This window comes from Rhincodon typus, chromosome 5 (assembly GCF_021869965.1).
Source record: "Rhincodon typus isolate 14 chromosome 5, sRhiTyp1.1, whole genome shotgun sequence".
In the NCBI taxonomy this organism is placed as follows: domain Eukaryota; kingdom Metazoa; phylum Chordata; class Chondrichthyes; order Orectolobiformes; family Rhincodontidae; genus Rhincodon; species Rhincodon typus.
In genome coordinates, this window is record NC_063336.1 from 1,444,392 (window position 1) to 1,461,003 (window position 16,612).

At 43.3% G+C, this 16,612-nt stretch overlaps 1 protein-coding gene across 1 annotated transcript in view; it reads right to left on the bottom strand.

Moving 5' to 3' along the window:
* Positions 1 to 16,612, bottom strand: part of LOC125483089 (dynein axonemal heavy chain 6-like) — a 343,417-nt gene that overhangs the window by 205,364 nt on the left and 121,441 nt on the right. Inside the window, 2 exon segments of the mRNA XM_048596614.1 lie at positions 7,111 to 7,179; positions 13,800 to 13,945. Coding sequence (XP_048452571.1) covers positions 7,111 to 7,179; positions 13,800 to 13,945 — 215 coding nt within the window.

Here is a 16,612-nt window from a genome sequence, read left to right on the forward strand (position 1 = left end):
AGGTGATTCACTTTGGAAGGAGTAACAGGAATACAGAGTACTGGGCTAATGGTAAGATTCTTGGTAGTGTGGATGAGCAGAGAGATCTCGGTGTCCATGTGCATAGATCACTGAAAGTTGCCACCCAGGTTGATAGCGTTGTTAAGAAGGCGTACGGTATGTTAGGTTTTATTGGTAGAGGGATTGAGTTTCGGAGCCATGAGGTCATGTTGCAGCTGTACAAAACTCAAGTGCGGCCGCACTTGGAGTATTGCGTACAGTTCTGGTCACCGCATTACAGGAAGAATGTGGAAGCATTGGAAAGGGTGCAGAGGAGATTTACCAGGATGTTGCCTGGTATGGAGGGAAGGTCTTATGAGGAAAGGCTGAGGGGCTTGAGGCTGTTTTCGTTAGAGAGAAGAAGGTTAAGAGGTGACTTGATAGAGACATACAAGATGATCAGAGGATTAGATAGGGTGGACAGTGGGAGCCTTTTTCCTCGGATGGTGATGGCTAGCACGAGGGGACATAGCTTTAAATTGAGGGGTGATAGATATAGGACAGATGTCAGAGGTAGGTTCTTTACTCAGAGAGTAGTAAGGGCGTGGAATGCCCTGCCTGCAAAAATAGTAGACTCGCCAACTGTAAGGGTATTTAAATGGTCATTGGATAAACATGTAGATGATAATGGAATAGTTTAGGTTAGATGGGCTTCAGATTGGTTTTCACAGGTCAGCGCAACATCGAGGGCCGAAGGGCCTGTACCGCGCTGTAATGTTCTATGTTCTATGTTCTATTCATTTGTGGGATGTGGGCATCGCTAGGTGCCCAGCATTTCTTGTCCAGCCCTAATTACCCTTGAGAAGGTGATGGTGAGCTGCCTTCTTGAACTGCTGCAGTCCTCCTGCTGTGGGTTGACCCACAATGCCATTAGGGAGGGAATTCAGGATTTTCACCCAGCGACAGTGAAGGAACGGTGATATATTTCCAAGTCAGGATGGTGAGTGACTTGGAGGGGAACTTGGAGGTGGTGGTGTTCCCATATGTCTGATGCCCTTGTCCTTCGAGATGAAAGTGGTTGTGGGTTTAGAAGGTGCTGTCTGAGGATCTTTGGTGAATTTCTGCAGTGCATCTTGTAGATAATACACACTGCTGCTACTGAGCGTCGGTGGTGGAGAGAGTGGATGTTTGTAGATGTGGTGCCAGTCAAGCGGGCTGCTTTGTCCTGGATGGTGTCAAGCTTCTTGAGTGTTATTGGGACTGCACCCATCCAGGCAAGTGGGGAGTATTCCATCACACTCCTGACTTGTGCCTTGTAGATGGTGGACAGGCTTTGAGGAGTCAGGAGGTGAGTTACTCACTGCAGTATTCCCAGCTTCTGACCTGCTCTTGTAGCCACTGTATTAATGTGTTGAGTCCAGTTGAGTTTCTGGTCAATGATAACCCCCGGATGTTGATAGTGGGGGATTCAGTGATGGTAACACCATTGAATGTAAAGGGACGGTGGTTAGATTGTCTCTTACTGGTGATGGTCATTGCCTGGCATTTGGATGGTGCGAATGTCGCTTGCCACTTGTTAGCCCAAGCCTGGATATTGTCCAGATCTTGTTGCATTTGAACATGGACTGCATCAGTATCTGAGGAGTCATGAATGGTGCTGAACATTGTGCAATCATCAGCGAACATCCCCACTTCTGACCTTATGATGGAGGGAAGGTCATTGATGAAGCAGCTGAAGATAGTTGGGCCTATGACACTGCCCTGAGGAACTACTGCAGACATGTCCCGGAGCTGAGATGATTGACCGCCAACAACCATGACCATCTTCCTATGTTCTACTATTTTCTACCTTCAGTGCCGTTTTATTTATTTATGAGCTAGTGTTTGACCAAAATTTGTTGAGCAGCAAGCTAAAGTGGAACTGGACAAGGATTTGGGTATTAACCTACAGATTGGCATCTGATCCAGGGATTAGGAACTGGTGCCAGAATTAGGGGAGGTGATGGCATAATGGTATTATCATGTGACTATTAACCCAGAAACTCAGCTCATGTTCTGGGAGCCTGAGTTCAAATCCTGCTATGGCAGATGGTGGAATTTGAAATCAATGAAGAAGATCTGAAATTAAGAATCTACTGATGACCATGAAACCATTGTCGATTGTCGGGAAAAAAAAATCTGGTTCACTAATGTCCTTCAGGGAAGGAAATCTGCCATCCTCACCTGGTCTGGCCTACATGTGACTCCAGACCCACATCTGCCTCTGAAATTGCCTAGCAAGCCACTCAATCATATCAACCACTATGAAGCCTCAAAAAAGAAATGAAACCAGACGGACCACCTGGCATCAAACTAGGCACCAGAAAAGATGTTGGCAGAAACAGCCCTCCTTACCAATGTTTGGGGGTTAGTGCCAAAATTGGGACAGCTGTCTCACAGACCAGTCAAACAACAGCCTGACAATGTCCCATTGCAACCTACAACAGCCCTCCACACTATCCACAACTCCACCAACCCTCGTGTCATCGGCAAACTTACTAACCCACCCTTCCACTTACTCATCAAAGTCATTTATAAAAGTCACAAAGAGCAGAGGTCGCAGAACAAATCCCCGCAGAACACCACTGGTCACCGAGCTCCAGGCTGAATACTTTCCATCTACTACCACCCTCTGTCTTCTATTGGACAGCCAATTCTGTATCCAGGCAGCAAAATTTCCCTGAATCCCATGCCTCCTTACTTTCTGAATGAGCCTACCATGGGGAACCTTATCAAACGCCTTGCTAAAATCCATATACACCACATCCACTGCTCTACCTTCAACAATGTGTTTGTCACATCCTCAAAGAATTCAATAAGGCTTGTGAGGCATGACCTGCCCCTCACAAAGCCATTCTGACTATTTCTAATCAAACTGTGCTTTTCCAAATAATCATAAATACTATCTCTCAGAATCCTCTCCAATAATTTGCCCACCACAGAAGAAAGACTGACTGGTCTGTAATTCCCAGGATTATCCCTATTCCCTTTCTTGAACAAGGGAATGACATTTGCCACCCTCCAGTCATCTGGTACTACTCCAGTGGACAGTGAGAACACAAAGATCATTGCCAAAGGGGCAGCAATCTCTTCCCTCGCTTCCCATAGAAACCTTGGGTATATCCCGGCTAGCCCGGGGACTTCTCTATCCTCACGTTTTTCAAAATTTCCAGCATATCCTCCTTCCTAACATCAACCTGTTCGAGCATATCCAACTGTTTCACGCTGTCCTCACAAACTACAAGGTCCCTCTCACTGGTGAATACTGAAGCAAAGTATTCATTAAGGACCTCCGCTACCTCCTCTGACTCCAGGCACAAGTTCCTTCCACTATCCCTGATCGGCCCTACCCTCACTCTGGCCACCCTCTTGTTCCTCACATAAGTATAGAACGCATTGGGGTTTTCCTTAATCCTACCCGCCACAACTTTTTCATGTTCCCTTCTAGCTCTCCTAAGTCCATTCTTCAGTTCCTTCCTGGCTGCCTTGTAACCCTCTAGGGCCCTGTCCGATCCTTGCTTCCTCAACCTTAAGTAAGCTTCCTTCTTTCTCTTGACTAGATGTTCCACATGTCTTGTCATCCAATGTTCCTTCACCTTACCATCCCTTCCTTGCCTCAGTGGGACAAACCTATCCAGTACTTGTCACAACTGCTCCCTAAATAACCTCTACATTTCTGTCGTGAATTTCCCGGAGAACATCTGATCCCAATTTATGTTCCGCAGTTCCTGCCTAATTGCATTGTAATTCCCCCTCCCCCAATTAAATAATTTCCCATACCATCTACTCCTATCCCTCTCAATAACCACAGTAAAGGTCAGGGAGTTGTGATCACTATCACCAAAATGCTCTCCCACCAAGAGATCTGACACCTGGCCTGGTTCGTTGCCAAGCACCAAATCCAATATAGCCTCCCATCTCGTTGGCCAATCTACACATTGAGTCAGGAATCCTTCCTGGATACACCTGACAAAATCTGCTCCATTCAAACTTAGGAGGTTCCAGTTGATATGAGGGAAGTTGAAGTCACCCATGACAACAACCCTATTACTTCTGCATCTTTCCAAAATCTGCCTCCCAATCTGTTCCTCAGTGTCTCTGTTGCTATTGGGGGGTCTATAGAAAACTACCAATAAAGTGACTCCTCCTTCCCTGTTTCTGATTTCCACCCATACTGACTCAGTGGACAAACTCTCCTTGATGACTTCCCCTTCTGCAGCTAGGATACCATCCCTGATTAGCAATGCCACTCCCCCATCTCTTTTACCTCCCTCCCTATTTCTTTTGAAACACCTAAACCCTGGAACATCCAAGAACCATGCCTGCCCCTGTGTTATCCAAGTCTCTGTAATAGCCACAACATTGTAGCTCTAAGTACTGATCCATGCTCTAAGTTCATCACCCTTATTCCTGACCCTTCTTGCATTAAAATAGACACATCTCAACCCGTCGCACTGACTGCAACTTTGCCCTATCAACTGTCTGTCCTTCCTCACAGATTCTCTGCTTGCTGTATCTGCCTGTACACCGGCTACCCCATCCTCTGGTCCGTAGCTCCGGTTCCCATCCCTGCCAAACTAGTTTAAACCCTCCCAAAGAGCTCTAGCAAACCTTCTGCCCAGGATATTGGTGCCCCTCTAGTTCAGGTGCAACCTGTCCTTCTTGTACAGGTCCCACCTTCCCCAGAAGGTATCCCAATGATCCACATGTCTGAAGCCCTCCCTCCTATACCAGCTCTGTAGTCATGTGTTCAGCTGCACTCGCTCTCTATTCCTAGCCTCACTAGCCCGTGGCACCTGAGGTTACTACTCTGCTCGTCCTGCCTTTTAGCTTCCAAACTAACCCCCTAGATTCACTTTCAGGACCTCATTCCTTTTGTAAAGGATTGCACATCCGCAGTGAAGAGGAGGTGGCTGGAGCACGAGAACTGGGAATTCTGAAACTGATGGAAAGTATCAGTAGAATTGTGGATGTTAGTGGGAAGGGATTGGACAAAAGGAAAGAAAATCGAGTCGAGGTAGGACGAGATGGTTCTGTAGGACAGAAGCAGGAAAAAACAATGGGTCAGTTGGGCAGTCCTGCTTGTGAATTTTGGGAAGGAGATAGAAGTGGGCTCTGCAGGGTTAGGGGACTATGAGCTTGGAGGCACTGGGGGGAAGATCACCAGATGAAATGAAATGAGTGACTATTGTGGACACGATGGCCTGATGTTTCATGATGGGGTCATGGTCAGTGGGAGATTGGAGGAGGCATCTGAGAGCTGGTGCTCAGCCTCTGCAATGTCGAGGTCAGTATGCCAGACAACAACAGCACCACATTTGCCGCAGGCTTAATTACAAAGTCAGCATTAGATATGAGAGCACAGAGTGCAGTCAGTTCAGAGGAAGAGAGGTTCAATTGGGTAAGGGAAAATCCTCTCAGCATTTACCCAGTCAAAGCCCCTTAGGAATCCCATATGTTTCAATGAGATCACCTCTCATTCTTCTAAATTCTAGTGAGTAGAGTCCCAACCTATTTAACCTCTGCACAAAAGACAATCCCTTCTCTGAACTGCTTCCAATGAAATAATATCTTTCCTTAAATAATGGACTAAAATTTCACACAGTGCTCCAGATGTGGTCTCACCAGCATCTTGTACAATTGCAGTAAGACTTCTTTACTCTTATACTCCAAACCTCCTGAAATAAGTGCCAACATTCCATTAGCCTTCCTGATTACCTGATGTGCCTGTGTTTTGTGCACAACCCCCAAGTCCCTCTGTGTTGCAGCTTTTAGTTCTGTTTCTCCGCCTAAATAATACTCTATTCTTCTGTTCTCTCTTCCAAAATGAACAATTTCACAATTCCCCACATTATATTGTATTTGCAAACTTTTGGCCCACTTATGTAACCTTTCAATATCTCTCTAAACTGTTTGCATCCATGTCAAAACTTGCTTATCCACCTATTTTTCTGTCATCTGCAAATTTTACTACAGTACATTGGCTTCCTTTCCCCAAGTCATTAATAGATATTGTAAACAGTTGCAGTCCCAGCACTGATCCCCGTGGGACCCCACTGGTTACAGGATGCCAACCCAAAAAAAAACCCTTTTCCTCACCTGCTGTTTCCTGCCCATTAGCCAATTCCCTATTTATGCCAATTTCAACACCTACATACACAGTGAGCTCTTGTGACTATCACACTCAAAGTTAATGCCAAATTCTCTCATACCACAGTTTCCATTTCCCAGAGAGTCCTTTATTGCAAGATTATTAATTAGGTCTTTTGCATTACATTGTACTAAAGTTAAAAGAGACTGACCCATTATTGTATTTTTCAACACAGTGTCCCAGTAAGCCGTCTCACACACCGTCCAGTAATTCAACCTCCACAGAATTACTGCTGGTGAGATTTACCCAGTCTATATGTAAACTTAAATGTCTTATGTTCTTAAATGATGGCCAGCCAGCAATGCACATATCGCATGAATGAATAAGAATAAAAATCATCGCAATTGGAAAAATTCTGAAAATATCAAGTTTCCAAATAGCACTTAATGCAATGTAGAGCTAGTAGGAACTGCCGATGCTGGAGTCTGAGATAACAAGGTGTGGAGCTGGATGAACACAGCAGGCCAGGCAGCATCAGAGGAGCAGAAAAGCTGACATTTCAGGGCTGGACCCTTCTTCAAAAATGGGGGAGGGGAAGGGGACTCTGAAATAAATAGAGAGAGGGGAGGCGAAGGGGGATATACACCTTGTTATTTCAGACTCCAGCATCGGCAGTTCCTACTATCCCTGAGTGAGTTTTAACCCCACTGAAACCTCTTCTAAGGATGCCTACCTTGAAGAAGTTACCCTCCTCCCTCGGAAAGACCTCAGTGGCCATCTATCTGCTCCTCTATCCACCATCCATCATCGCCTCCCCCTCTCTCTATTTATTTCAGAGTCCCCTTCCCCTCCCCCATTTCTGAAGAAGGGTCCAGACCCGAAACATCGGCTTTCCTGCTCCTCTGATGCTGCCTGGCCTGCTGTGTTCATCCAGCTCTACACCTTGTTATCTTAATGCAATGTAAATGCTTTGAAACATTTCTCATTCAATTGCTGCTCACCCAGGGTTCATAGTTGCGAAGAAACTACAGGACTTATTTAGTCGGATTTCACGGCCTTCAAACACAAATCTGGAAGGCAAGAAACAAACATAGAATTGATTGGAAATGATAAATTGTAAAATATCACACAGGCGTGAAAACTACTGTTAATTAATCATCTGCTTTGTTTAAATAATAATGTGCAGGTGCTGGTGTTGGACTGGGGTGGGCAAAGTCAGAAGTCACATGACACCAGGTTGTAGTCCAACAGGTTTATTTGAAAACACACAAGCTTTCGAAACGCTGCTCCTTCGTCAGTCCAACACCGGCACCTCCACATCATGGCCTTCATCAGGTGTGACTTCTGACTTTGCTTAAATAATACAGTGACTCTCATACCTGAAGAAGCTGACTGATTGGCTGCAAGCATATCATTCCACACTAAGTCGTGTTTATTGCCTATGAGTCTGAAAAGGTTTAATTCTGAGGAGTGCCACATGCACCACCCAACAATGATGATGTCAGATGGGCTTTTCACCACATTAGGATCTCGAAGGAGTGAGAGTGAATTTTCATGTCATCGTCAAAGTTACTGTAACAATGTCTATCACAGCAATATAACTGGCAATTAGTTGCTATATTGCAATAGACCACACACTGTTAATGACAAGAGACTCTCCTAGTTAAAGCAGGAAGTGTTTTACACAATTACACTAGACCAAGCAGCCCCTGGAGTTTTGTACACTTAAACAGCACAGTGGCAACAACCTTTATGATGAACAGCTGCTCTGACAGTTTAGTGAGCTGGCATGCTTACACACCATGGCAAGCAATGGTAGCAATTTGACTTGATTGCTCAGACTATTTTAACAGACACTGATTCTGAAAGGATTTATATTAAAGACTGCATTCAGCTCCACCCAAACTGATGCCATTATACAGTCTTGGGTGGAGAATTGAGGAGTCTAGCTCATGGTCCTGTTGGGATCAGACACAACATCCCTAACTCAAGTTGTCTTGCATGTTTTTAGGGTCTTGTGGCACAGTGTTGGTATCCCTAACTCTGGGCTCAAGTCTCACCTGCCTAGGAAGTGTGCCATAACACCTTTGAACAAGGTGAGTATTATTAAAAATAGCAGGGCTTCATTTGCTACTTTCCAGTTTGAAAGAATCTTCCCAAAATCTGTATAATTTTGAAAGATAACTATCAATGCATCCAATAGCCTTCCTCAACACTCTGATGTGTAGATCATCTGGTCCAGGGGATTTACCAACCTTCAATCCAGTTAATTTTTCAAGTGCTGTTTCTTTACTGACATTAATTTCTTTCATTTCCTCCATTTCACAAGTTGATCCTAGATTTTCTGGAAAGTTTTCTTTAATTTCTTTCATGAAGACAGACACAAAGTAATTACTTAGTTTCTTTGCCATTTCCTTCCTCCCCATTATAAACTCTCCTGTCTCCACCAGTCATAGACCTACATTTGTCCTATTTGATATATTCCTCCTCACATACTTAAAGAAAATGTTACAGCCAGCTTCACATTTCTCCCTAGCTTGTACTCATATTCTCTTAATGCAGATTTGAGTAGTTTGGTGTTTGTTGGTTGGCATAGACATGGTGGGCCAAATGGCCTGTTTCTATGCTATATGACTCTATAATTCTATGACTCTTTACGCTTTCTTTATCAGTTTCTTGGTCTTTCTTTGCTGGGTTCTAAATTTTGCCCAATCCTCCTCAGGCTTACCACTTCTTTATAAACTACTTCCTTTGATCTAATGCAGGCTTTAACTTATTTAATCAGCCACAGTTAATTCACCTTTCTCTTTGGGTGTTTGTGCCTTCAAGGAATGTATATCCATAGCAGACTCTGTGGTATTTCATTAAATACCAGCCATTTTCTGTCTACCATTAAATCTTTTAGTGCACTTTCCCAGTCCACTACAGCCAACATGCTTCTCATTCCTTCATAGTTTCCTTTGTTCCAATTTAAGACCTGGGTTTCAGAATGAACTATATCACATTTAAAATTAATGTCAAATTCTCTCATATTATGGTCACCATTTCCCAGAAGGTCCTTTACAGCAAGGTTATTAATTAGCCCTTTTGCATACATTGTACTAAAGTTAAAAGAGCCTGACCCATTATTGTTTTGTCAAAGTAATGTCCCAGAAAGCTATATCATGCACAGTCCAGTAATTCAACCTCCACAGAATTGGTGCTGATGAGGTTTACCCAGTCTATATGTAAATTTAAGTTGTCATTATTAACGTATCACTGCATTACATGCATCTTTAATTTCCTGATTTATACAATGCCCACAATTACTACTTCTGTTTGGAGGCTCATAAACAATGTTAGTTGCCCTTTTCAGTTTCTTAGCTCCACCCAAATTTATTCTACTTTGATCTCAGATCTGACCTTACTAATGTAGTGATCTAGTTTCTTATTAAGGGTGCTATCTTACCCCTTTTTCCTTTAAATCTATCTATATTCAGTTCCCAATTTTGATCCCACTGTAGCCATGTATCTGTAGTAGGAATTAACTTTTACCCATTTACATTATGTGAATGCTACCTGCATTCAGACTGACTGCCTATAATTCTGCCTTTTGAACATTATTCTCCATTCTGTTACAACCACCTGAGGAGGGGTGAATCAGTATCCTACTTGTTTAACCCTTTGGTCAGCTGCAATGAAGATTATAAATTATTTTTAGCACACAGCTACATCCCATTTCAATTAAAGCACACATTAGTCAAAATTAAGAAGCCAATTACAAGGCTTTCATGGATAAAAGAAAGGAATTTTATTAACTGCTAGCCCTGAGAAAAATTATAAAATGTGACATCACACACAGAGGTATGAAACTTAAGCAGGAGAGAGTATCTCTCTGCAAAAAGAAAGATCTAGATTGGCAGTTCAAAAAATCCTTAGAACACTTGAGATACTAAGCTTTAATCTATGACCACTGTTGTTTAATTGCTTTATACGTTCAGCAGTAATGGTATTCGTAGATACTCTTGCATTGTTGGTAAACATATGTTTCTTGTATTTATTTTATCACCAAGCTTTTTTTTGGGAGGCTGAGTAAGAGAGAGACAGAGCTTCTAACTGTGTGTTCAAAATGCAGTGCACTCCATTAGACCATTCGACATGGGAGTAAAAGTAGGCCATTTGACCATCAAATCTGCTCGGCCATTCAGTGACATTGTATGGTTGATCTGATAATAAGCAATTCAACATTATCACTTATCCCCCAAACCCTTGATTCTATTAATGATTAGAAATCTGTCTCCCTCAGATACATACTTTTTACCATATATGTATATACTTAATGGTTCAGCATCAACAGTCCTCTGTGGTAAAGAGTTCCACAGATTCATTATACCCTGAGAGAAGAAATTCCTCCTCAGCTCTATCTTCAATGGCGCTGCTTACTCTGAGATTACACTGTCTGGTCCTAGATTCTCCCACAAGGGGAAACAACCTCTCCACATCTACCATGTTAAGTCCCCCAAGAATCTTACATGTTTTATTAAAGTTGCTTTCATTCTTCTAAACTTCAAAAAGTGCATGTCCAACATTTCCAATCTCTCCTTATAAAAAATTCACTCTGTACTGGTATCAGCCTAATGAACCTTCTATGTGCTGTTTCCAATGACAGTCTTTCTTTCCTTAGATAAGGGATGCAAAACTATTTTAAATATTCCAGCTGTGGTCTGACTACTGCCTTGTATAGTTTTAGTAAGACCTTCCTATTTTTATACTCCATTCCTTTTGAAATAATGCCAACATTTCATTTGCCTTTCCTATTACCTGCTTAACTTGGATGCTAGCTCTGAGGAGGTGTCCTTAATCCTACCACTGTGCAAGCACCACAGCTTTCAGATTCTGATGAAGGGTCACTGAACCCAAAATGTTAACTCTGCTTTCTTCCCACAGATGCTGCTAGACCTGCTGAGGTTCTCCAGCAATTTCTGTTTTTGCAAATGCCGTTGGGACTCCTGCTCGGAGAAGAGTATCTATCTCCCTAATTATACCGTCCATTACCACCACTACTTTCCTATTTTCTGCCAGTACTTGAATGGCTCCCGCTATCATTGTGCCATGATCAGTTCACTCATCCTCTCCGCAGACCTCCCTGTCTGCACAGCTTGCAGGAACCTTGTAACTCTTGGACAGTTTCAGAGGTCAAGGGTCCCTATACCTGCTTCACCTGACATCACACCCACTTGGCCTTGATCGAGTTTGTATTACCTGATCTAAGGTGTGTCACCACTCCATCCTTCGCCGTAATTGATGAGAGAACACACTGAGGTGTTCAGTTACACTTGGGCATTGAACATACTTGGCTGCTCGAACACAGTCTGATGCAAAACCACAGTTGTGTGCTCAAACATGTTTGGGCACTCAAACAAACATAGGTGTAAGAACACAGTTGGGTACTCGACAACCTTGAGACACATGAACACACTCAGGTGTTCAAACGCATTTGGGTGCTTCTGAGTGCAAGAAACATCATGTAAACTGCCTGTACTATGCTCTCATACTGGAACTGACTGCTGGCAAGTGGCTGGAATGTATATAAAGTTGAAAGTATAAAGTATATTATATCCACAAGCCACATTTATACACTGTCAAACATTGCTGCTTTAAACTACTCTGGTGTTTGAATATCTAGTGTAGCTTTCAGGTATTCTGCTGTACAGTTAATAAAACCCATGATGATAATAAACTTTTAGCATTGCTAACAAGCAGATTACAATTGTATTACCAATCAATAAAGACACTAAGAATGCTACCATTTTAGTGCTGTTTAAAATGAACCCAAACAATGATATAACTTTTGCATTTTATAAAGGATTCTGAGGGTGATTTGCATTTAATAATGTTTAATGGGGGCCCTGAGATACTTTCAACAGGAATCCTAAGGTTGATTGACTCATAATACTGTTTAATACAGTCCTTAGAGTCAGAGATCTACAGCACAGAAAAATGCCCTTCAGCAATCAAGTCTGTGTGGTCAAAAACAACATAACTTCTCTCATCACATTTTTGAGCACTTGGCCCCTAGCCTTGTACGTCTTGGCAGCACAAGTGCACATCTAAGTACTTCTTAAATGCTCTGAGGGTTCCTGTCTCTACCACACCTACATGCAGTGAGTTCCAGATTCCCATCACCCTCTGGATTTCTCACATCCTCTCTAAACCTCCTCTACCTTGCCTTAAATCTATGCTCCCTATCATTGATTTCTCCCTCAAGAGAAAAAGTTTCTTCCTGTCTACTCTGTGTATATCCCTCATAATTATATACATCTCAATTGTGTCCCTTCTCAGTCTCCTCTGCTTCACGGAAAACAACCCCAGTCTGTCCAATCTTTCTTTGTAACTGAAACTTGCCACCCCAGGCAACATTCTGGTAAATCTCCTTTGCACCCTCTCCAATGCTATCAACTGACCGCAAGACTCCTACGACCACTGGGCATCAGAATGGCACACAAGCCCACATCAACCCTACGACAACTGCTCACCCGAACTAAAGACCCACTCCCCACCATGGACAGGACAAATGTCATCTATAAGATCCCCTGCAGGGACTGCGAGGAACACTACATCGGACAAACAGGAAGGAAACTAACAACAAGAGTACATGAACACCAACTGGCTACAAAAAGACACGACCAATACTCACTCATCTCAATCCACATGGACAAGGAGAACCAATTCAACTGGGACAACACCAAAATCCTGGGACAAGCTAAGCAGGGTCAGGCACAGGAATTCCTAGAAGTCTGGTACTCCACGAAGAAAGTCATCAATAAACACATAGAACTCGAGCCCATATACACTCCACTACGAAGGAAAACCGGAAGTGAGGCAATCCAGCTCAACGGATTCCAGAGTTTAAAAACCGGGCGGGAAAACACACCTACGCTTCATCGGAGGCTGCACTGATGATGTTACCCAGCAGAGTAATGAAATGTCTGCGGAACAACAAACCAGCTCAGCGAGCCAACCAACCTCAGCTATCATATTACTCCTGGAACGTGGATTCCAGAACTACACACAACACTCTCACAATGGCCTAACCAACGCTTTATACAGATCCAACATCAACTCCCTGCTCTTAAATCTTATGTCTTGGCTCAGAAAGGCAAGTATCCCATATGCCCTCTTAACTACTTTATCTACCTCAGCGGCTAGCTTAAGGGCCCTGAGGAAGATGCCTTTGTTACCATCAGACTAGTGTCTTCATTCTAAAATTCTCATCTCTATTTAGAAATCCCTCCATCACTTTGCCTCTCGCTATGTCTGTGACTTCCTTCAGCCAGATCACCCTCCAAGCAACTGCATTCCTGCCACTCTGGCCTCTTGCACATACCCAACACTCCCACTGGCAGGGACACCTTCAATTGCCTGTGACCTATATTTTGGAATTTCCTCCTCTCCTTCTCTATCCTTGTCCGTGACACTTCTTAAAACCTACCCTTTGACCACACCTTTGATTACCTGTCCGAATATCTCCTTGTGTGGCTTGGTTTCACATTTTTGTTTGATAATGGCTTTTTAATGGGCCTTGGGGTGTTTCAGTGTTATAGATGCTATCTAAATGTACATTGCTGTTGTTATGGATATATTTATGCCCCAGCCAGCATGGGAATTTACACAAAATTATGAATGTTTTAGCTGAATTTGACGTGCTCACCTCATTGCTTCACTGTCTTTTGCTGCCTTAATGGTGAGGATCTGTGAGGCAGTTACTGACAGGACCTCCACGTCAATCCGATTAAACTCATCAAAGCAGAACCATGCTCCAGACTGAGCAATTCCAGAGAACAATTTCCCCATCATCTACACAGAGAGGAGTTGGGGAAGAGGGGGAGGTGAAATATAAAGAGGAGGTTAAAGTTAGTGACAGCCTTCATTAGCAGAGCTATCTTCTGAGGGCAGCATCTGTGCAGCAGTATCTGCTTACCTTTCCTGGAATGAGATTTTAATTAAGTCAACTGCAGTGGCCGGCTGTACAACACTGCTGTGCATTATCGGAGTGACAGCTTTGCTGCTTCCAAATGTAAGAAGTGAATCTGTGTGCCAATGACTGATCTGCTTGATTATGCTGCATACGTTTGTTCTAGCCTAGAGATCAGTTTGGGGTTATATTCCAAGCGATGTAATGTGTTGACAGGTACGGCAAGAAAACGATAAAATCTGACAGAGGTGTTCAGAAAATAGAATATGAAAGCAGGTGAAGCTATTCAATCGGTGAATGGAAGGAGAATGCGGTGAATGTTGAGGTGTAGTCCCAAGGGCAGCGGCTGCCCATTTGGTCCCACTGCCTGACCACATGTTTCAGCCTCGATACAGAGCTCTTTCTCTCTTGACTTTTTCAACTCTGGAAAGGCCAACAGTTGTTGCTATCCCTGACTGCCCTTGAACTGAGTATCTTGCTGGATAAAACTGGGGAATTGTTCTGGATTTTGATAACACTGGAGAATAATTAGGGATGTTGACATCAGTGGCAAAGCCATTCCTCATTTTGGTGCCCATCTAGAACTGAGTGGCTTACTCTCATCAGAGGGCAGTTAAAAGTCAACCAAGTTTCTGTGGGTCTGGAGTTACATGTAGGCCAGACCAAATAAGGATGGCAGTTTCCTTCCTGAAAGGGCATTAGTGAGTCAGATGAATTTTAAAAAGGATGATAGTTGCCATGGTCACCATTACTCAAACTTTACACACTCTTTTATGACAGAATTTGAATTATGTCCCCAAAGCATGAACCGGACACTCTGGGTTACTAGTCCAGAGAAATTACCAATACGTTGCCACCTCCCTGAGCAGGACTGGGTTTTGGATTATCGGAAGCTTCAGTCTCATTCTAAACCTGCAGCCTGACTTATAAAGGGATCTGCTTTTGACTCTCATGAGGATAGGAACGTTGTTAATGATCTTGTCACACATGAAAGATTCAGAACCACAGAATTTTTACAGCACAGAAGGAGGCCATTTGGCCCATCATTTCTGCACAGACTGTCCCAAAAGATTAATTTGGTAAGATGGCAGTGGGATAGGGATTCTGAACTCGGGGTTTGTCCACTCTGTCTGCTTTTCTTCTCAGTTCTTTACCTTCTTTTCTATCTTTTCTCAGTTTCTTTTCTTTCTTTCTTTTTTATTTTACTTACGTCTTGTTGAAGAGCTGAGTTGTGGCAATGGCATTGGCGATGCCGAGTGAGACCAGCAGTGTGTACTTGTGGCGGCGATGTCAGAAGCGGGTTTAGTTTCCCAGCAGCTTCTACATCGAAGAGGCAGTCCTGGTGCCGTCTCATGATGCCAGTGGCAGAGGCCTGTTTGGCCCAGTAAGAGACCCAGCGGCATCGGCAATGGTGGCATCAGCGAGGTGGGCCCAAAGTGGACTCATGCTGGCGGTGGAGTCGAGTTTGGGCCAGCGCGGAACCTGGCAGCTACAGTGGCACTGCATTGGTCCAGTGAGGACTCATAGTGGTGAGGGTGTCAGTGGAGGCAAGATGGCACTGAAGAGTGGCAGCCTTCATTCCACTAGTGGCAGCTCAGTGAAGGGGATGGCGGAACACTTAACAAGGACTGTAAAGTTGAACACTTTTTCTTTATTTCTATACTGTTCTGCCTTTATGTTCTATGTTTTGGTTTATTTTTCTGTGTTTTAAGATGGCACCAGACAGTGGCAACACCATACAACACTTTTCACTGTATTTTGTAACAAGATAAACATGACAATAAATAAATAAATCAATAACTAAATCAAATCACTCATTTTCCGCCTTTTTCCCATAACCCTGCATGTTCTGCCTTTTTAAATAATAATCTAATTTTCTTTTGAACGCTCTGACGGAGCCTGCTCCAACACAGTCTCAAGCACTGCATTCCAGATCCTAACCACTGGCTACGTGAAAATGTTTTTTATCAAATCACTTTTGCAGCAATGATGCCAGGATTAAAGCTGGACCTTTCTGGTCTCTGTATCCTTTAATTAGTGGCAAGCCCAACAGTTTGAGGCCAAAATTTCACTAAAATTAAATAAGTTAGCAACAACATTGATATCCAAAAGGCATAAAGCAGTTCCTTTACCTTTGAACAAGATGTCCCTGGCAGAATAAATCCTCTCACCTGTGGCTTTGACTCCCATTCAGGCTGATGGAAACATCAATGAATTGACAATCCATGCTCAGAGAAAGGGTGCGTTAGAAAACAAAGTTAAGATTTTTTGAGTTTTATCTGTAACCATACTCTCCTCATTGGAAGCAGTGAATTTATCTCTGGGTCTCCTCTCTCATTGCTAACTGAAAAAGTTCAATATGAAATGGTGGCCTGCTGGTCTCTGGAGCCTGCCAACATAGAGTAGACATTGGAAGTAGAAGAGGGTCATTCAACTCCTTGAGCCTGGAACATTTGGCAAATTGAATCTGTGGACTCACAATGACCTACAATTAATGGGAGTGAAAGAACACAGAGGTTAAGGGGAGTTTGTGCATCAATCTTTGAAGG